This window comes from Aythya fuligula, chromosome 18, assembly GCF_009819795.1.
Source record: "Aythya fuligula isolate bAytFul2 chromosome 18, bAytFul2.pri, whole genome shotgun sequence".
Classification (NCBI taxonomy): Eukaryota; Metazoa; Chordata; class Aves; order Anseriformes; family Anatidae; genus Aythya; species Aythya fuligula.
The window spans coordinates 1615743-1637139 of NC_045576.1; the positions used below are offsets into that span (position 1 = coordinate 1615743).

Genomic DNA, 21397 nt, shown 5'->3' on the forward strand with positions numbered 1-21397 from the left:
AACCTACCTGTATCAAAACAGCAGCACTGTGTGAAAGCCATGAACAGAAATGTCAGTGGGACATCTCAGTGTTCAGGGTGTGAACTGTCCCCTGCCATCCCTGAAGGATTTAAGATTGATTCTCAGGGGAAAGCAGAAGGTGCAAGAATTCCTGGGGTGATGCCCTTCATGCACATGGAGCCACCAAGCAGAAATGTATTCTCTTTCTGATGAACAGCCAGCCCCCACACCAGCTGGGGAAAGCAGCAGCTCTAAGGTGACAGGGTGAAGCTTTCTTGAAAATCAGTGTCCTTACCTGAAGGATGGTAATTGTCCCCATGTCTAGGACAAAGAGACCTACTTTTTTTCTTTCCCCTTCAAAAAGTTTTAGGTAGACCTGAGTTCCTCTGTCTCAAAGCTTAACAGTGAAGTGCAGACCAAACCCAACACCAGGCCCTCCCATCTGCCGTGGAGCTCTGACAGCTTTAAAGCCCCTGCTGCGCAGTGCCCAGGTGAATGTACTGAGGACTCCTCTCTGTGTCTGCTCTGGTCTTCAGCTCTCCTTTGGCCACTTGCAGCAGCTGGAGACAGTGACCACAGTCCAGTGGGCTACCAGAGGAAGCTCCCACCCTGTGATCTGCTGCTGTGACTCCCTGAGGGCTGTCTGAGTGCTTGCTGGAGGAGCAGCAGTTGCAGGTGGGAAACGGGCACCTCTCCATACATCAGGAAACACCAAGCAGCGCCCAGCGAGCTATGTACTGCAGGCAAGCCCTCAGCAGCACCTGCTCACACTGCTGTGTTTGGACTCTGCTGCCTCAGCCACGGACCACCTCAATTTGTCACTGTCACGCACAATCATTTTGTTCACTGACACCGAACCAGCCTGATGGAAAAATGAAGCCATGGTTTATTTAGCAAGACTTAAGGGTGCCCTTCTAGTTTTAAGTTTAGAAACAAAAGTTCCAAGTAAAACAAATAAAAAACTCAATCTCGGTCTGTGTGCAACTACTGTAGTCCTTTCTGGTTGCTTAACCTCTCATACTCTGGGGACCTGAGACAAACCACAGCCAGTAGAGCTGATGCTTCAGACCCCACTGCAAAATGCTGCAGCTGTGGTCTTCTCAAGACAATTTACAGCACCAGTGAGCAGTGCTTAGCCTGGTTCCCACTACTACATGCTACTGCCTCCTTTTCCCCCTCAGCTTTCCCTCAATCCCCTCTTTTATTTTTTTTCGTGTTTTCAAAAAGGAAAGACAGATAGTGAGCCCTCTTACACTTCTACACTGGGGCTTACCAGCTTTATTCCAGCTGAGTGTGATATAACCCAGTTTTGTTCTCCAACTTTTACTTCCTTCCCAACCTTAAAGATTTTAGCATTCACTCATCCTGATTCCTGCAATAATCTGAGCAACCAAGTACAGTGAGAATGGAGCACTGCCCTATTTTGCAAATGAAACAATATAAAAAAGCATTAACTGTATAGCTGTTTTATGAGCTCATAATCTTTTGTAAGTGATTAGCTTTCTGTCTCATATGATATATGAGGACATGTTAATAACGGACACAACTGAGCCAGGAACAAGTTCTTTTGGGCAAACTACAAGAGCAAGTTTTCCTTTCCCAGCTTTGGCCAGGGCTCAGTGCGACGTTTGGTCCAACTGGCTGCCCCAGGCAGCCGTGACTGACTGCCCCGACAGCTGCCACTGGCTGTGCTGGAAGTGAAGTCCCTCTCCTCTCGAGATGGATTCGTGAATATTTGTACTAGCACCCCACTCATGGCACCCATGCTCTGGTCCTTGCATCCATTACTTTAGTAGAAAGTCCTGAGAGTATCCATTGGAGCCATTGGCTTCTGAAAGGCACCCGAGAAGGATACTTCAATTAGGTATTCCTTTCACAAACCTTCCCATTTGCCTTTTTGTCAGCTTTGGCAGTGCATAAATGTGACATTTAATTCAGGCTCCCAGTATTCAGCTGGTCTCTGATGCTGCAAGCAAGGAATTTCATCACTGTTCAGGGTTTGCCTGCCCTAACTGTTGCCCATTACTCCACTGGTGCCAATGGGAAAAGACAGGAGGGCTTTTGAAAGGGGTTCACCTCATTGTAGGGCTTATGTCAGAGTTGCTCTCTGATGGAGCCTGTAGCTGTTCCCTGGCCATGTACCCTTATTTCTCATGTTTCTATCCAGGGGCAGCATCACAGAGCCTCTCATGAGCCAGCAGATTTGCAAAATCACCTTCCTCTTCCAGACGACTCACCACACCATTCTCCAGCCCAGCATTTTATTTCAGAGGTATAATTCTTTAGCATAATAAATAAATGAATAAATAAATAAATAAATAAAATTATACGGTTCACTGGCCGCTGTGCAAAAAATCAGAGAGAAAAGACTTCTGACTTCTCAGGGAAATTATTTTGTTCCCAGCAGTAAAGGAGCCTCCATGAGAACACGGTCACCTGGTTCCGTCTCCATAGGGTGGTGGCACATTGCAGCAAAACTTTTTTAATAGTCATCACAACAAGGTAGTGGTAACAGCCACTACCCTCAGTCATGGGCACTTTCCACAAAGAGGGGAGCACGTCGAGTCCTGCAGGTTGTGGAGCAGCCAGAGCTCCTGCTGGCTTCCTTCAGAAGCTTCCCCAGAAGGGACTATTAGCAAAACCTCCTCTGATCGCTGGGTGGCACAGGCCAGGAAATGCCACCCAGAAACTTCTGTGTGAGGCCGAACAGCTTGTGACTGAATGAGGGCATATCTTTAAGGCACACATCCAGTTGCAACTGAAAGATGAGAAGTGATGGGAATCCTGCTACATCCTACTTAACAAAGATGGTCAGCAACCATCAAGGTATTGTTTTGACAATTATTGATATATGAAGCATTAAACCAATCAGAGTAATATCTTTACCTAAGAGGCTTGCATCCTTATTCCTCTGGGGAAATCAAGGCAAAGAACAGTCAAGTGATTTGAGCAAGTTCCCCAAAAGCAGAAAACAGAAAAACATTTGTGTGTCCCAATTCCATGGCCAAGGCAAGCTGGTGTCCTTTAGCTCCTGGGATACCATCTAGGTCACCTTCCACACTTTGCTCTTGGCACAAGCCTACAGTTCACCTGAGTGAAAAAGGTGGCCTCCATTAGGTAGATTTCTTCCTTCCCAGCTGCTGTGTGCAGAGAGCCCAATTATGCTTTATAGCATGTGTGTTTGGTTGGAAATACACAATGTTCTGAGCTTAATGCAAGCATTTTAGTACGAGCTGAATTTATACCTCACTGATTCTGAATTTTTAAAATGCCTAGAGAAAACAGCTACTCTGTTCAGCAAAAACCTTAAAGAATCATCGCCATTGATCCCTGCACTGCTCTGCTCTATCTGATTGCCTCTTAAATGCATTTATTATCCTAATTTGAGTTTTCAAAATCTGCTATGGTAAAGTGTGATGTTCTGCTGACTTCTAACATGCCACTGGCACAACCACCTCAGAAAAGAGAGCAGGAAAGCAGCACTTACCTGGGTTACTTTTGGAGGTGCGCACAGGGGTGTAATGGTTTTTGGAAGATGTCCTGACTGGGGTGTTTTCTTTGGGGGAGGTATCTATGGCCGAGATAGTCTCTCTTTCACAGTGTGCTATTGGGATTGGCCCCTGCTGCCTTAAGATGTCAGCCAGAGCCCTGGGGAGAGAGGAAAAAAAAGAAAAAAAAAACACATTTTCACAAAGCAGCCAGAATGGCATTCAGCATTTTCACTTCCACAGTCACTGTATAAAACCATCAGTACATGGGTTTCTACCATAAGAAAAAAAAAAAAAAAAAAAAAAAGCAACAAAAAATATAGCTTAAAAGCTCAGTGTTTGTTGTTTTTTTGTTTGTTTTTTTTTGTTTCTTGTTTTTTTTTTTTTTTTTTTTTTTTCTGTTCATGTGTCTACTGCATGTATTTGCAGGTTTGCCTAGTTATTGTTTCCTAATTTACTTCACCCCAGGGTAATGTCATCTCTCCATCACTGTCTTTGCTGTCAGCAAGAGTGCAGATGGACTGCTCTCCACAGCACACAGCCCTTCACAAAGAGTCACCATGGAACTCACCAGAGACCTAAGACTCTGACACTGTGAGCTTATAAAGGTTTCTCCAAAACCGCCGTGCCCACACCAAATTTCAAGACTTTTTCTGCTAGAAGGTCAATACACAGCAGTGATAGGAGTGGGTTTCTTAAAAGAGAACCAGCAGTCCATAAGAAAAGGACTAAAAATATTTTCATGGGTTAATGTCAATACAGCCATTAGCCTATCTTTAGCTTTTGGTCCATTAGAGGCTTCTTTAACGGTTCTGAGGTCTCACTGCTATTCTCCATGAAAAGAAATGTCACAGAATTCAGCTGCATCCAATGTTTTCCCCTTGGATGAGTGGAGACTCAAAGGTTTTTTCCTGTGTGAATATCACGAACACAGTGGAACAATTACAGCGTGAAATGCACTGATTTTCTTAGTGCAGCCACAAGCTATCTCTCGAGCCATAGGAAAAGGGGTGGCTCGTGTGGATTATAAGGGACAGCAGCATTTTAAAGATGATGGAGTTTGAAAGGTTCCTTTCTCTTGGTAGAAGGAATCTGCCTAATGTCACCTCGGGTACCAAGAAAGATGTAAGGAGGAGAAATTCCTTCATTGCATATTGATGAGAATGATGATGGTGTTGCTCATACCTCCTCGCATTTCTTAAATGCCATATTTTTGGTCTTTTATATGAGAAATAGTTTGGGACCTGAGTCCATTCCATTTTCCAAATCATTTCCTTTACAGACTGCCATCCTTGTACATAATGAATTGCAACACTAATGTGATCTACAGAAGAACCTCTTGAAAGACCTCAGAGGCTCCAGAGCAGGAATACATTAGTTCACACCCACCCTGTACAGCATAAGAATATTTTTTAATGTTATTTGATTATTTACTGTTTGTACAGAGGGCATAGAGGCTATACCCACTTACATGATGTGTATACATGCACACACACAATACATATGGAGTAAAAATGTTGTCATGTGCAGGCACATCAGAGCACAAATCCCTACCCCACATGGTACTGCACGGTTCCCTCCTGAGGAGAGGATCCATTCAGCCACCAGTAGATAGACCCAATGGCTTTTCTAGGTAAATACCTCCCCACTGTAGTACTGATCTTGCTGACTGGGGAGGATGTGGGAAGTTAATAAGGTCTATTTGGCACCAGGATCCAATACACCCCTTTGGAGACAACACATTTTCTAAAGACAGTAGGTTGGCAGAACTGAGCCCTTAGTATGTATCTCCAAGATAAATTAAGCATCAGATGACCATTTAATGGTATGTGCAGTTCAGAAATGCTAAGAGTCATTTTTCAATCACACGGATTGTGTTAGGACCATTATTTACTAGCCCATAGAGGCTTGGGCTCATTTTGAGCACTTGCAGAAGACACTCTTAGTGTCGAGAGTACAATCACTTAGAGCACAGAGGACGATGACAGCGTGGATAGCACTAAAACACTATATACCACTTAGCTTAATATAATAACAGCCAGCTGGGCAAGAAAGAACAGGTCATTCAGAAGGGGCTGTGTAAGGTGAGGAACGCAGAAGCAGTACAGGAAACTCAAAGACGTGGAAATGGAGTTCGAAGTATGGTGGGATGGAGATGGCAGAGCACAGGCCAGTGCTCCCGGGAGCTGAGTTTGCTTAACCTGACAAGAACAGGCTAAGAGAGGATCTGCAGACCTCTAATGGAGAGCTGTGGAGAAAACGGAACCAAACTCTTTTGGAGGTGCACAGCAAAATGACAAGAGGAAAGTAGCACAGGTTGCAGTAAGGGAACCTCTATTTACTTATAAATTAAAACAAAGCCATGGTGGGGTTGTAAAACACTGAAATGGGGAACCAGAGAGGCTGAGGGATTTTCATGCTTGGCGATTTTCAAATTCATCTGGATAAGACCCTGAACTATCTCATCTAGCATTGCAGTTGGCCTTGCTTTAAGTAGATGGCAGGACGAGGGACCTCCAGAGATCCCTTCCAACCTAAATTCTGCTATAATGCTGAATTCACACCTCACACTGCAGGTCACCTTTTTCCTTCTGACTCTGTTGTCTCTTCTCCTACCATTATTGATCTCTGACTGGGGTTTGATACAGTCCTAAGAACTAGCTTTCTTGCCTTAAGTGCAGACAGTTTGCCTCCATTCACTAAAAATAATTGAGTCAATTAAAGGGACTATGTTTTGGTAGGACTGGAGCCAGCCATCCTCTCAGACTCTATCTACCTGAGAGGCAAACCCTGAACCTGCTGCCCTCCACGAGGGCAAACCACATGTCTGGGTAATATTCCAGTTTGCGATCAATTCCCCATAAAGCTCTGCTTGGTAACAGACAGGACCTGAACCCACTGGTCCTCAGCACCAGCACAAGCACAGCTCAGATGCTAAAAATGAGTTTTCCCCTTCTTTGTTTTTCCTCCTGAAGGCGCAACAAGAGCTACTCTCTGGGTTAGGTGTTGGTCAGAACATGACAAGAAAATGCTTTCTAGCCAGGTGCCAGCCACATGGCAGGGAGGAGACTGTTACCCTCAGGAGCACTGAGGTTATCACAGTCAATACTCAGGAAAGTGATGTCTGCTATGTCAGGCTACACGTAAGATAAATTGAACACAACCATCAAAAGCAAGGCATAGCTCGTGAGTGTATGGCACTAAAATAATGTGAGTTCAACCGTGCCAAAGGTATACATCTCTAAGCACACCAGTCAGGACACAGTTGTGTGTCCTGATTGCTAACTCTTAGTCCTCTTCTTTAATGTTTATGAAGGAAAATACACTGTTCAACACCGGCAGAACAAAACATTAAAGGTGGAGGTGAGAGTCAAACTTGGATAAAACTGGTTAGTTCCTTGCCAATTCAATCACATCTCTGTGTGTGATCCAGTTGATTTCCATAAAGCACAGAGGGCTGAATCCCACACTGGTGGAAGGTCAGTCATGCTTACTGAGGAAGGATTTGGTCAGCATGAGCTTTTCAGGTACACCTATCTAATCATCCACTGAAAAAGCTTCAGGGTAAAGCTTCAAGCAGGGTAATAAAGTCTCTGGAAATATTTGGGTCTTGCATGTGCAGCCATTTGGGTGAAATTAGTCTCACTGATGTCAACAGCATCCTACTCACCTGCCCCAGGCTATAAGGCACTCCAGAAATCATTCTATGACACCGGTTTTATCTCAGGGAGACAAACCTCACTTGCTAGAATGTGTTACCTGTGGCAGCAGGTGGAGTGGCCTGAGCTGCGTAACTGTGCAATCATATCCTGAGATAGCAATTTACAACAGCATTTTCATTAACCTCTATTAAGTGAGAACACTAAAGCTTCTTTCCATGTAAACCCAGAACAGAGGTACTGACATCAGGGATGTTATCCCAGACCAGTGCTGGACTAGCAATGCAGAAGCAGACCCAGTGATGTCTTGTAAGACATCCCAGGTAAGGAGCTTGTGTAACTTCAGACTAGTTCTTAGGGGAGAAACACAGTGGGACAAACACAAGGACCCTAGTGCAGACAAACAGTTGTGGCCATTTTCAAAAGGGGAAAAAACGGCTTGTTGGAAATTCAAAGAGACAAAGGGGATGGTGTAAGCAGGAGGGCAGCAAGGTTGGGTGTTAGCTAGGACCTTGATGCTGAAGGATGCAATCAGCAGACAAAAAGAGAAAAGAGCGAGGGCAAGCTGGGAGAGGGGCAATGGCAGGGGGTGATGAAACAGAAAGAAAACAGAACAAGGAGAAAGTGAGGAGAAAGGGTGGTAAAATGTAGGAAACAGACAGGAAGTAACCACGTTGAAGAACAGGTAGGGTCTAGCAGATATGTGGAGGATACTGATGTGGGCTGGGACAGAGGATCCTCTTTGCGCAACAGGGAAGTAAATTGCCAATAAAGCTTCTGCAGGCTGAAGGGAGATGATCCTTCTCTACTCAGCTCTGGTGAGACACACCTGGAGGTCTGCATCCAGTGCTGGGCTCGCCATGGACATCCTCAAGCAGGTCCAGTGAAGGCTCACAAAACCAGGGAAGGGCTTAAAGCACCTCCTACATGGGCAAGAGGCTGCGCGAGCTGGGCCTGTTCAGTCTGGAGAAGGTTCGGGGCCTTCATCAATGTGTGCCAACAACCCAGACTGAGGGTGTAAAGGAGGAGCCAGGCTCTTCTCAGCTGTGCCCCGTGACTGAGGTAATGCACACAAACTGAAGTACAGGAAACTCCATTCACACACAAGGAATACTGTTTTGTGCTAAGGGTGACAAAACACTGAAACACGTTTCCCAGCCTGTCCGAGTCTCTGTCCCTGGTGACATTCAAAACCCAACTGGCCCTGGCTGTAGGCAACCTCCTGCAGCTGGCCCTGCTTTAGGTCTGTACTAAATCTCCCAGAAGCATCTCCAGCCTCAGTGATTTTGTGAAGTTCATGCAGCCAACCCGGACTATCCCACAGGAGGATGCAGACCCATGACCCCACAACGAAATAGGCTCAAAACACAGCAGAGGGAATTCCCTGTAGGAGGCAGATCCCGATCCTTCTGGACCCCCCCTAAAACAACAACTCCAGTGGTGTCTCCTCAGGCTGGGCAATGGCACTGAGAGCAGGCCCAGGCTGAGAGCCAGGTCCTACAGAAACATCGAAATCCTCCCATCTTGCACAGGCAGCACCACCACAGCTTCCTGGCTTCAGCAACACTGGTGTGGTGATTTGCTTGTCTCCTGCACCCCTGGGGAGGAATTCCTTGCTCTCCAGTGTTCTGTGCACTGAAGGAGAAAGGATTTGCTTGAGATCACTGAGGAAGCTTGGGACAGGGCTGGGACCACAGCCCCCAGTTTCCCAGCCGAGTGCCCTGTCCACTAGCCAAGGACGCTCCACGTGAACACACACACCCCAGCTACCCTTGGCTGCTGGTCAGGTTTTTGCAGGATGGATCTGTGGAAATGCAGAACTCATGTCAGAGCCCCAGGGACAGCACCATGAAGGTAAGAGAGAAGGATTGCATTTGACGGGCTACCTCCAGTGCACATACAACCCTCTCCTTTTGGAATGGAGAGAGAGGGGGGGGGGGAAAAGAAAAGAAAAAAAAAGAAAGAAAAAAAAAAAAACAACAGGTCCTAGGTAGACAGGGAGAAGCAAAAAGCTGAAACAGGAAGGAATGGTTGCTTTAAGAGGTGAGTTTGCAACACTTCGGCATTTGCCTCTGAAATGAGCTCTGAGAGACAGAATAGAACCTGCCCTGCTATCTGCCTTATTTTACCTAATCTTGGGGATACTTGTCATCATGGAAAGTGCATGTCAAACCCTTTAACTAACAGTGTCCTGAAGTGTGGCATCGCTTCCTGGATGACTATAATAAAGTAAGATATATTATTTGGTAGAGACTCTGATCTGCAGAAGGAAGAACAGCCCCTGCCTCAGCTAGACAGACATCAGCCAGCAGAAGGGGAAAAGAGGAGGGAGTATGGTGCAGACGCAACGCTCATCTACAGAGGCTGAAGACCTCATGGCTGGAGGGAAGAAAAACTTGCAGGGGCTGCAGAGGATCAGCTTGCTTAAGCACACTCTGCCTATTCACCAACCCCGCCAAGAAATTTAACCTCCTGTCTTCATTACCAGTGAGGTAACAGCAGGCTGGAGGAGTGCTGTCCTTCACCACAGTATTTTTAGAAAGTGGTGTCCTGTTTTCCAAATATCCACGGGTTCCCAGCACCAACTGATAGTGTGAGCATGGACACAGGTCTCCCTTCTACTGAAGAGATGGGGAGCTTTGCTGGCAACTCCAAAAGGCCAGGATGTCATCTGTGGGAAATCAGATTGGAGTAGAGAACTCTGCAGATGGTGGACAGGAAAAGGAATTGACTGTTTTCAGTAGTGCAGGCTGTACACTCACAAATTCAGTCAAGTGCCTTATGAAAATCCTCTCTCTTGGGGATCTGACTTCCTCACGTGTGGGCAAGGAGGGGGGTGTTAGAAAACAGAATTGCCTATTCCCAGTCCCTGTGAATTTGGGGAAGAATAGAAAAAGAATGACCAAATGGATCTGGCAGAGCACAACAAAAAGAGCAATGTCTGGCTAAGCTAAAAGCCTGCTAAAAGCATAGCTGTGATGGGGTTTGTGGCAGAACTCCAATCGACTTCAGCATGGCCAGGATTTCAGTATAAAGTCCTTAAAAAAAAGAGTGAGGTTAAAGACTCCCCTGTGCCCTCTTACTAACCCAGAAAACAAAAAAGGCAGCTAGGCTGTGAGAGGTGATTTGTCCAGCTAGGAGCCAGATCACCTGCAAACGATGGGTGATCTTTGATCTTGCCACCAGAAGGATGAGGCATTTACTGATTACACAGCAGTGCCTGAGAAACCACTGCAGAGCAATAAATGGAGGGACACATGGGGATGCTGCTGCCAACAAACCCTGGAGATGCAGACCTGGAGGGCTGAAAGTGATTCTGCCCCTTCAGACACTGCTTCTGAAGGTGCAGGTGCTGGGCAGCATGCTATAGACACACAAGTCCCAGGTCAGCAAAAGAGATAACTGGTCTCTGCACTGAGAAGTGAAAATACCTGCAACTTCTGAGAAGGGTTTCTGGGGAGGAACTCTGGAAATGGTCATTTGCAGTACTCAAGGGGGCACACAGAGGATGCCTGAGTATGTCTGTGAGTGTATGTATGTGCACAGGAATGGATGAACACACACGTGGCATTAAGAAGGAAAAAGGTTTAAGCATGAGGACACCCAAGAGCAAAGCATTGTTCCTGCACTCAGTAAAGCTAAGGAAGTTTTCTTTCTTAAAAATAAATGTAAGAAGGAAAAGTCAGATGTCTTCTGAAAAACCACTATCTATGAAGCTCCTGGAATTTAGTCCATCTTTAATTAAAAAAATCACTGAAAACTACAGACATGCTAGGGGCCGGATCCTTATTCCTGTTTATGACAAAAGAATGAGGCTGGAAGTATTCCTGGTGAACTCAAAGCTAACACAGAAGTGATGTAATTACATTATGGATATGCATCCACTGTATGGAGGTAGGTACGTCGAACATACCCTTCTGCTGAAACAGAAGAGGCATAGGAGTTATACTGAAACAAGAACACAAGTTTCGCTGTGAGCTCCTGTCTTTAAATGTGAGATGAAATCAGCAACAGGAAAATAAAGCTCCTGTCTTTGGGACAGGTTCTTCATTCTGTATCTAGGTTATTAAATGGCAGCAGTGCTTAAACTGAACACATTACTCAAGCAGTTTACAGCTCTAGCATTAATATACACGTTGATTAAGTCCAGCTCTTATTGTGACGTGGGCAAGGAATTTGCTACAATCACTAAACAACAGATAGCATGAAAACCTTTGAGAAGTGACACATTGGGTCCAAAGAGAAAGACTGTTATGCAAAGCTTTTGTCATTAAAAAGTAAAAATTGAAGCTTTCTGACTTGGTGCCAGCCTTCCCTGGCTTTATCCAGAGCACAAGGAAGAGCCTGGTGAAGCGGCGTGCCAGGGAAAGCAGGCTTGGGTGCTGGAAAGTGCTGGGAGCGGTGCTGTTGTACAGAAAAGGAACTCAGCACTTGTCCTAGTTGGAGAAAGAAGGTAAAATAAAAAGAGCAGGTATTCCAGAATGATAAAGATCTACAGGAATTAGGCCTCATACAGTTTTACAGTGTGCTATTGCTTGTGCTCTTGTGTCTGCATGCACAAAGCCAGCGAGAGCACTTGGTGGATGTGCAGCACTTTGAAAGACAAGCCAAGTTGTTCTGCACACAGAAGCAGTTTCCTGCACAAGGCATCTATTTTGCACCAAAGCCTATGTTGTAGGTACAACTAAAGGACTTTAAATTTACTGATGCAGACTCTACTTTCTCTAAAAATCCCTATCATTGCAGCAAAGGAGACTGGGGCAAGGGCTAAAGCCCAGCAAATTATTTACTGTGAAAGAATTTCAGGCTTATCTGCCTGGGTAATGAGATACTTGAGACCTCAGCACAATACAGAGCACCCAGATCTAAGCAAATACAGATTGCCCATGTGAGTAGGGGCAAAGGCAGGCAAAGAAACCACCATGATCTGGTTTTCCTGATAGGGTTTAGATCTTCTTATGTGAATCAGAAGTTTTAAAAGGCTTGTGATCTCCAAAGACACAGAGATCAACTGGTAGTTAAGGATATGAGACTAAAAGAAAACGAGTTCAGAGCTGGGATGGATTCCCTTGGCACCTTGTGATGGAGGGTTACTAATAGAGGAAGTTAATTAGAAAGCAGAAAAACATCAAATATATGAGAGACGCTGAAAGGATTCAATGGAGGGAGCATGGTTTTTGAAAGCAGCCTCTCTTAATGGGAGAAGTTCAAAAAGAAAGGAGAAAACTCAGGGGCAGCCAGAGTCTCTGTGCTGTTACCAAAGGCTTTCCAAAGCAGATTTCATGTGGAAAGCATGGCACAGCCCAGTTACCAAATGGTGACCAGAGCTTCAGACCAAGGTTTCCCCAGTACGTATAAGTGAAGCAAAAGAAAAGAGGGGTTGTCCAGGTACACCACACATAGGTGCACATATCCTGCCCTGGCTGGGCTCACTGGGAAGGGGCAGCCCATCACTGTCAAACAGCAGAAGGCTCGGGGCTTCTCCCTGCCGGGAACTACAGCAGCTACACAAGGCAGTGCTGGCCAGAAGCAGGACTAGTCATGGGCACCTGCTCTGAGACAACATGACCGAGACTCAGAAACATCAGGAACAAAGGATACAAAGCAGAGCAAGGAGCAGCTGAAAGGGATATGAGCAAGTCGGTTGAATGAGACAGAGCAGAGTAAAAATAAGCAGAGTATAAAATCAGCAGGAAAAAATAAAATAAAATAATGACAGAATCACAGAAATATTTTTTTCCGTGCAATCCCCATGGCCAGACATGTGCTCGCAGCACTCACCCTGCCCTGGGGAGGTACAAGGTTTGATTGCTTGGCTCAAGCAACGTATGGCAGTGGAGAGGAGAGCTGGATGAGCCAGCTGTGATCGTGATTCACAAAACTAAGTCAAGAGACAGGTAGCTGTGACAAGCTCCGCTGTTCATAAAGAGGGCTGAAACCAGCTACCCTCCAGTGACTCCTCTGGCAACCACAGGGTCCGAGAGCCATGGTGAGGGGCACCCTACAGGAAGAGAAAACCTCCTGTATTTAAGCTTTGTGCAAAACTGTGCACACCACGTTCCTGGGTCTGTGGACAAACAGATCCATTGCCTCCAGTTCCTGTTGAAATTCAGAGCTGCGGAGTGGCAAGAAACTGATCAATTTAACAACCAAGGCATACTTGGGAAAAGGATGTTCATTTATAGAGACAGTCACTGTTGTTATTCACAGAGCGGAGGATGCGCGGGCAGGGACTGAAGAAAAGAGGAGCACAAATATCTTTCCTCTTTGCAGCAACAAAGACGCCCTGGGAGCAGGGGACTGCGAAGCACTCCGAGCAGAAGGCGCCTGTGTCTCTTCTCCCTTTCAAAAGCCAAAACATTCATCGCACACACGCCGTGCTTGGACGGAGCCAGTGAGTGGCCTTTTAGCAGAGCACAGAGCTCATTTGCTGGGAAAAATCCCAGCGCTGCTTCTCACAGCTACGCAAGAACAGCTGGGCTTCCACCGCCGCCCCGGGGCCACCACTGCTACTAGCTCTCTCTGGCTCACAAGCAAAGGCTTCGGCTGTCCATGCGGCAAGCTATCAGTAACATTTCCAACCCTAGCTGTAAACTATAAACAGTTTTCCAATTTGTGCATTCCTAACTGAGCAATGAGTGCAATGGTTCCTGCTGCTGAGGGCTAAATAGGGGTCACAGAGCGATAGTACTAACAGTGAATTATTTATGTACTGTAGCGCGGGGATTTAGGGTCATGACCATGGGAGGAAAATATTCTGGGTCACCCCTCCTTGCTACAGAACATAACCAGCTTCGAAAACAAATAGCTGATATTCCTCATTCACTGCACAAGATTCCCTAACTCGTTCCTGCACTGAAAATAAACCAAATAGTCTGCTTACTTAAGAAATGCTTGAGAAAAAAAAGAAAAAAAAAAAAAAAAAACAACTGACAAACTGATGAAAACAAACCCGCAATCAGAGATTAAGAGCAGACAAAGCATTGCTCGGTATAACTCTCAGAAATCAGCCCCAATTTCTCTCTGGAGCCCAGCATGCATCAGTTCCGGCTGTGTAACTCCAGAGCAAGATCCAGACAAGAGGCAGTCACATATGGCCAGGCTGATCCTATAATCATTAAGATCCTATAATCATTAAAAAATCAGCTGTGTTTAAAATGTTCCAAGTGTTTCTGTAAAATATGAATATTTTAGCTCCTGTTTTCCAAAGCACTTCCACTTACTGCTCTTAAAAATGAACCTAAGTATCAGTTCCTGGCGCTGCTCTGCCCGGGATCACAGCAGCGCCTCTGCTTTAAAGGTGCATGGTGGTGCCTGAAAGCAGGACCGGATCTTCAGCTCTGAAATGCACACGCATATCGCAGCACACAGTCAGCCTTTCATTCCACATGAGAGTGATGGTTCTCCCGTGGATTTGTAAACCCTCCTTTCTATTAAAAGACAGAAAAATGAGCCCTGCCTCCATCAAAACATTCATTCTAATGGAGTTAATAAGGATTTTCTGTAAAAGCTGGATGAGAAGGTAGCAGAGAAACAGCATCTACACACAGCTCTGCTAACCGACCATTTACGATGAAATGAAATTTAAAGCAGGATCTTGCTTATGCTGAAGTGCAGGGGGGTCTTGCTTAATCTTCCCCACGTGTAGGATACTGTTCGCAATGGGCTCTTTCCAGGACAGCGAGGATTTCTGCTTAAACTCTTGCTCTCCTCATTCCAAAGGTTTTGGTAGGATGCACACGGAGATTTAACGCACGTGTCATCCCTACTGTGAATTATTCTGGATGGTACACTTAACTCCAATTGACACAGCCTCAAACAGATATAAATACCTGACTACATTCTGGTTTTCTCTTTCCCTGTTACTCAGCAGCAGCAGTTCTCAGAAGCAAACAAAGACAAACCATTCCACTCCACACATTTACATTCTGCTTAGAGCACAGATAGCATTATTCCTCAGATAGTGCAGACCCTGTCTGCTGGAAATGCACTTCATAATATTTAAACCATCGTGCAATGTTGATCAAGTTCAGGTAACACAGCTCTGAAAGGTATAATCTTTTACCAGCTACCATATTATGGAAGTCAATCAATTCCTTAAAATGCACTGAAAGTCAAGCTTTCCAAGCACTCAATCTGCCATTCATACTTCTACACAGAGGTGAATCATTTCACCAGAACTTATCTAAATAAAGAAAAGCAAGCATCAAAGAAATGAAAACATCAGGAATAATTCAGACAAGTCTGGCAACACTGTCTCTGATTTCAAAGGAGCCAACCCCATAGCTCACTGGAGCTAGAGCAAAAGTAATACATGGACAGGCAAGTCAGATCTCCAAATTTAGTGTGAAGATAATGCACAGGCAAAGTTGCCTTGAAGCCAAATGTGCTGGACAGTTGGGGAACTAGCCCTTGTTAATAAAATACTTTAAAGAGCCCATTTTCTGACTATGCTGTTTTCAGGACCTGCACAGACATGTGACCAAAGAGTTATTACAATATTTCTAACATTGCAATGTTATTTTCTTGCAGTGATGGGGTTTGTGGTGGAATACATGGGCCAAACCCTCAGCAAGTATAAAGCAGCACTACTTTTTGGCTTTGCTGAGGAAACAGCAATTTACACCAGCCGGCACCCCCGTGTGTGTAGGCTTATAAAGCAAGGAGTCTAAATAAAACACATCTTCCCAAATAAATGAAAACTGCGTCATTCACCTCTTTTTTCAGTATAAAAAGCTAAAATTCTTCCCCTAAGACTATGTTGACTGCATTTGAAGTTCAGTCTCAAAAATATGATCCAAGGTTTTACTTGTTTTGATTAAAAGTTCTTAATTAAAATAATTTCTATGGAACATCATCTGCAAGATGCACGGACTTTTCTCACTGATGTGCTCACAGCTGTTCTTATAAAGAAGCTCCTTGACAATTTATGTTCAAACATGGGAACCTCCTGGATTCCCAGCACACTAGAAGTACGCACCATTTGAAGGGACTTGAATGTGAGCTGAGAACGTACATGTGCTTGTCCAAAAGAAGTATCATGGAAGCCTGAGCTTTTGCTTTTAAACAAGCTTTTCTCTGACACATCAAAAGAGTTAAAAATGTTAAAACAGCAACGAGAAAAGGATATCAAACTAATTCCCTAGCAGTCAGACAGAAAGGACTATGAGCTTGAGTTATCTGATTTAAAGGGGAAAAAGAGAGAGAGAAAAAAAAAAAACAATGGAAGAAAAAGCACACTCCCTGCTACCACTGCTTTCCCTAATCGCCCTGGGGCTGCCTGGCAAAAGACACTTGGTGGAAGGACGCAGAGCAACTGCCTGCACGTTTCCTCAACTTCTCCCCGGCTGCCCCAGGGGTGCTGCTCCTCAGGCCGACAGGGTGTGACCTGTGGGGTTGGGGACCCCAGGAGCGCCCCCTGGGGCCAGCAGTGGTGGTGCTGAAGGGGGTGGCGGAGGGCAAGGGAAAGTGCCCCCCTGCTGGGGGGCGCTGAGGGGGCACCGGGACGGGTCCCTGGGATTGAAGCTGAAGGGGGTCGGGAGGAATGGGTCAAGGGGAGAGGTGGTGCCTGGACAGACAGCACCAAGGGAGGGGGCCCTGGATGGATGGTGAAAGGGAAAATCCCTTGTTGGGTGGTGCCAAGAGGGAACTCTCAGACAGCCCACGCAACCGGGAAAACCTGGGGTGAGTGGCTTAAGGGGAGGCCCTCGAAAGCGACAGTGCCATGGAAAATCACCCGGCCACGAGGGGCAAAAGGGGAGCCCTTAGACAACCCATGGAAAGCAGAAATGCTTGGAAGGGTGGCGCAAGGGGTAAACTCATGGCCAGGCAGTGGCCATGAGTCAAAGCCTTGGACACATAGTTTGGAGGGGTGCCCCTTGGACAGGTAGTGCTGCTGGGGAACCCTCGGACAGCCAGTGCAAAAGGGGAACACCTGGCTCAAAGGGGAAATGCTTGGACTGGTGGGGCAAAGGAGAAACTCTTTGACAGGCTGTGCAGATGGGAAGACCTCGGTCTGCTGGCTGAGAGGAGGAACAGTGGAACGGGTAGTGCAATGGGGGAACCCTTAGCCAGACAGAGCAAAGGGAAAACTCTTGGGCAGGCAGCACAGCGGGGGAACCTTCGGGCAAAGGGGCGTCCCGAGGCGGCGGTGGGGGGAGGACGGCATCGCACCTGTGTATGTTCATCTCCCGGGGCGGGCGCCGCGCCTTGTCGTAGGCCACCTTGGCGAAGACGCCGGCGATGAGCACGAAGGCGATGGCCCCGCACGAGATGTAGACGGTGGCGTTGGTGCTGTCCTTGTCCGGGTCGTACTTGTCGGCGTCCCCGTCGGCGCCGTTGCTGCCGTCGGCGGGCAGCGCGCCGCTGGCGGTGGTGGGGTGGGCCCACTCAGGGCTCTTGTAGTTGCGGCACAGGCTCTGGTTGAGCTTCTCGGCGCGCTTGTTGCAGCAGAAGCGGTAGAAGCAGGTGCCGCAGCAGTAGCGGAAGCCCGTCTGGCTGTTGTTGCACTCGAACTCCTTGTCCCACTGCCCGCTCACGTCGTAGTACCCCCAGCACGTCTCGTGCGCCGGGGCCGAGCCCCCGCCGCCGCCCCCGCCGCCGGGGGGCGTCCTGCCCTTACCGCGCCCGGGCAGCGCCGTGGGGGCGGCCGCCGCCGGGCCCGCCAGCGTCTGGTTGAGCAGCTCCTTGCCCGGCCTGGGGGTCCGCCGCGGCGCCGCCGCCCCCTGGGTCCGGTTGCCCTTGGCGCGGGGGGGCCCGGCCGCCTGCGCGGCCGGCGGCGGGGCCGGGAGCTGCAGGGCGAGCAGCAGCAGGAGCAGCAGCGGCAGCAGGTGCCGCGGCCCCATGGCGGGGCGAGGAGGGGGCCGGGGGGCGGCGGCGGCGGCGGCGGCGGCGGGGGGCGGCCGGGGGGCGGCGGCGGGCGGGGGGGGGCGCGGGGCTCAGCGGCCGCGGCGCTGCCCCATGGGGCGCGGGGGCGCCGCTGCCGCTGCCGCGGGGGGCTCCTCAGCGGCGGCCGCCCGGCGCCGGGCGCTTCATGCCGGCGGAGCCCGGCGGAGCCCGGCGGGGCGCGGCTGGAGGCGGCGGGGTCCCGCGCGGGCCGGCGCTGCTCCGGCGAGGGGCTGCGAGAGACGGGGAGAGGGTCAGAGCGCGCCGCGCCCCGGGCAGCCCGGCCCGCCCCCGCCCGCCCCCCGCCCACGGCCTTACCATGCCGGAGCGGGACCGCAGCGCGGCCGCGAGCAGCAGGCGGGCTGCCCGCGCTCAGTGCCGAGCCGAGCCGTGCCGAGCCGCTCCGGATTAAGCCCGCCCACCGGCGCCGAGCCCGCTCCTTACATCACTCCGGGCCGGCGTCACCGCACGCCGACGGGCCGGGTCCGAGCCCCCCCCGAGCCCCCCGACCCGCCCGGAGCACCGTGCAGCCCCACACACACACACCTCCGCCGCCGGCCCCGGGTGCGGGATGGGTTGCCGTGCCCCCGCGGGGCCGTGCGCGGTGCCCGTGGGCTCGGAGGGCTGGGGGGGGGTGGGGGGGACACGGCCCCGCCGGGCTGTGCGGTCTCCGTGGGTGTGCACGGGACGGCGGTGCCCGGAGGGGCGTGCAGGGGGTGTAGGTGTGCAGTCCGTGTGCCCCTCCAAGTGTGTGCGCTGGGCGTTCAGGTGTGAGGTTACAGTCCGCAGAAGTGCAGGCAGGGAACGCGGTGGTCCCTGCAAAAGTTTGAGGGCTACGTAGACCCTGTAGGTGTGTATGGGTTTTAGGGACCCTGGGGACAGACGCATGGTTACATTCTCTGTTGGAGTGCGTGGGATGTGTGGCCCCTCGGTGTGTTTGAGCAGGCCCTATAAATGTGTACAGGTTGTTTGCGCGGAGCCCTGCAGACAGGCATGGGCTGCCGGGGCTGTTGGAGCCCGGGTGTCCGAGCAGGACTGCCCCAGGCAGCTCAGGGGCAGAGCTCCATCACCTCCTCTGAAGGTCTCTGTCCCAGGGCAGTGCCCACAGCAGAACCCAGTGCTGCCAGGCGTTGCCCCTTGGCCCTGCCACCCCCTGTGCAGGGAGATGCCTCCCCAGGCTTCACAGCAATTGCTACACCAGCCTGTACCCAGTCCAGCTGTGTCCCAGTTCCCTGCTGTGCAGGCTCAGCTGTTCCCCTCAGGGCAAAGGAGAAGGCATCCCTCAACCTGGCCAATGCACTCCCCACGTCTCTGAACCAATTCCTTTCCAGGGTGATTGGGGGTGCCTTCAGATGGGCTAGTAATGGGCAATCTGTGTCCAGAGTGATCCAGGCACAGCCACCACCGGTTTGTTTAAGGTATCTTTGAGCAAGCTTCCTGCAAGCACAGGCGATTTCAGTGCTGTGAGCCGCTGGGCCCCCACGCCAGAATTTCCTCAAAGTACTGGTGCTTCCCCCATGTCCCACTGCAAACTACACTAAAGCCTTTACAAACATTTCCTGAAGACATACAAGGCACTGCCAGCTGTAAGGACACACAGAGGACAGAGAGGAATCACAGCAAAGAGGAGTGCACGCAGACGGAGCTGAAGTGATGCCCCGCAGCTGCAGACAAGCGGCTTTCGGGGACATGGGGAGGGTGATGTAGGGGGAGAAGGAGGACTGGAGAAACCACCCCTGAAAAGCCTCCTCCCCTGTACCTCACACACTGTGACTCATTAAACATAGGTTTAAATCCCCACAGCTCGCGGCCGGAAACTCCCTTAGGAGAGCCCACAGGCTGTGAGGTTGGCAAAGAAAGCTTTAGCTCTGCCATCTCGATCTGCTCCGGTGCCGGGGATGACTGGGGAAATCAGACTGTCTCTTTCTTCCTCGAGAAGACCCGCTCTACCATAGGAGCACTGGACTTTGCAGACATGCCCAGGTCACGCTGGTAAATTACAGCTTGGGGTGCCCAGACCTCAGCAGCAGCTGACCCCGAACTCAAGGGAGGCAGGAGGAGGCAGCCTGAGACCCATGTGGCATGTCACCACCCAGGTGAGCATCAGTGTGAGCTGGTTTAACACTGGTGCCTTTCTGAACCCCGCATGCTGTGAGCCCAGCTCATCTGTCCTCCCTCTGGGGACAATGCTCCTATTTTGGTATACCACAAAACCTTATGTTAAAGGCTGCAAACCAGACTCCTTCCTACTTGTTCTCTGAGGAGGAAGCAGCAGGTTTGGCTCCTACTGGGAGGCCATCTCCAGACATTATAGGTCTTCCAGCTCCCCGGCATGGCTTCATTAAAATCACCATGGCAAGGATCTTTAGCCTAGAGCAGCCTTGAAACTCCGTGTCCTGCCCCTGCCTCTCTAAGGTGGGTGCTTTGCAAGGTGCGTGAGGTCGGGATGGACAAATCTGCATCTTCCTCTCATCGGGTTGTTTCCTGCACCCTTGCACAGGTACTGAGGTCTGTGCAGAGGCACTGCTCTGGGGAGGGGAGTCGCCACCAGAGGAAACCCAGCATCCTCTCCCACGTGGGCAAGGCTGCCTGCCTAAGGGAGTCCAGATTCACAGTTCTTGAGACATAAACTGTCTCAAGACTCCTCTATCTTTATGCTGACTGTTACAGTGACATAGAAAATGACTAGCAAAATGGTATCACCTGGAGAAGAGCACCAAGTGTTAAGTATTCTGCCCTACAGAATATTTTGGGTCAGAGACTCGCCTTTTTTAGTGTGCCTGCACAGAACTCCAGTGCTGGCTGATGTCTGGGCTCCCTATCCTGTGATGCTGCTTGGGCTGTGTCGGAGCGAGGCCATGATGAAACACCCAGGTGCCTCTGCTTCCTCCCGCTCCATTTATCACCACCAATAAGCGTGCTAATGAAGGACAAAGTCTCCACAGATCTTTGTGATCCTGTTGCCTTGCCCTGAGCCAAAATAATGGGATGGAAAGAGCTAAAGCAAATGTGGAAGGAAATCACTGAGGTGCGATATCGGGTGTCTGGGGCTTTCCTGGGGCTTGCAGCTCGTTTCTGGCTGCAGAAGGGAAGGACAGTGGCTGAGATGCATGCAGCAGAAGGGACCCTGCCCCACGCTGACCCACGACAGCAGTGACGAGAAGCCCAGGACAGGGCACTCCAGTCACCACCCTGCTCCCTGGCTCCATCTCCACCTGGAAAACACTGCGAAATCTCCAGCACTTTCTGGTTTGTCTCAAGTTCCATCCTCCCCCGTTGTTTTTATCAGCGTGCCTGTTTCAGAGCTGTTGGCTTGTTTATCTTCTTTCCTGGGTGCTTTCATCTCTCTCCTGGAAATCCCGCGGC

At 49.3% G+C, this 21397-nt stretch overlaps 1 protein-coding gene across 1 annotated transcript in view; it reads right to left on the bottom strand.

Moving 5' to 3' along the window:
* The window catches only part of SHISA6 (shisa family member 6), a 260856-nt gene extending 242865 nt beyond the window's left edge, over positions 1-17991 (bottom strand). The window contains exons 1-2 of the mRNA XM_032199647.1: positions 17321-17991; positions 3488-3648 (exon numbers count right to left, since the gene is read on the bottom strand). Of these exons, the coding sequence (XP_032055538.1) occupies positions 3488-3648; positions 17321-17991 (832 nt within the window). The remainder of the gene's footprint in view (positions 1-3487; positions 3649-17320) is intronic.
* Between the last annotated feature and the right edge of the window lie 3406 nt (positions 17992-21397).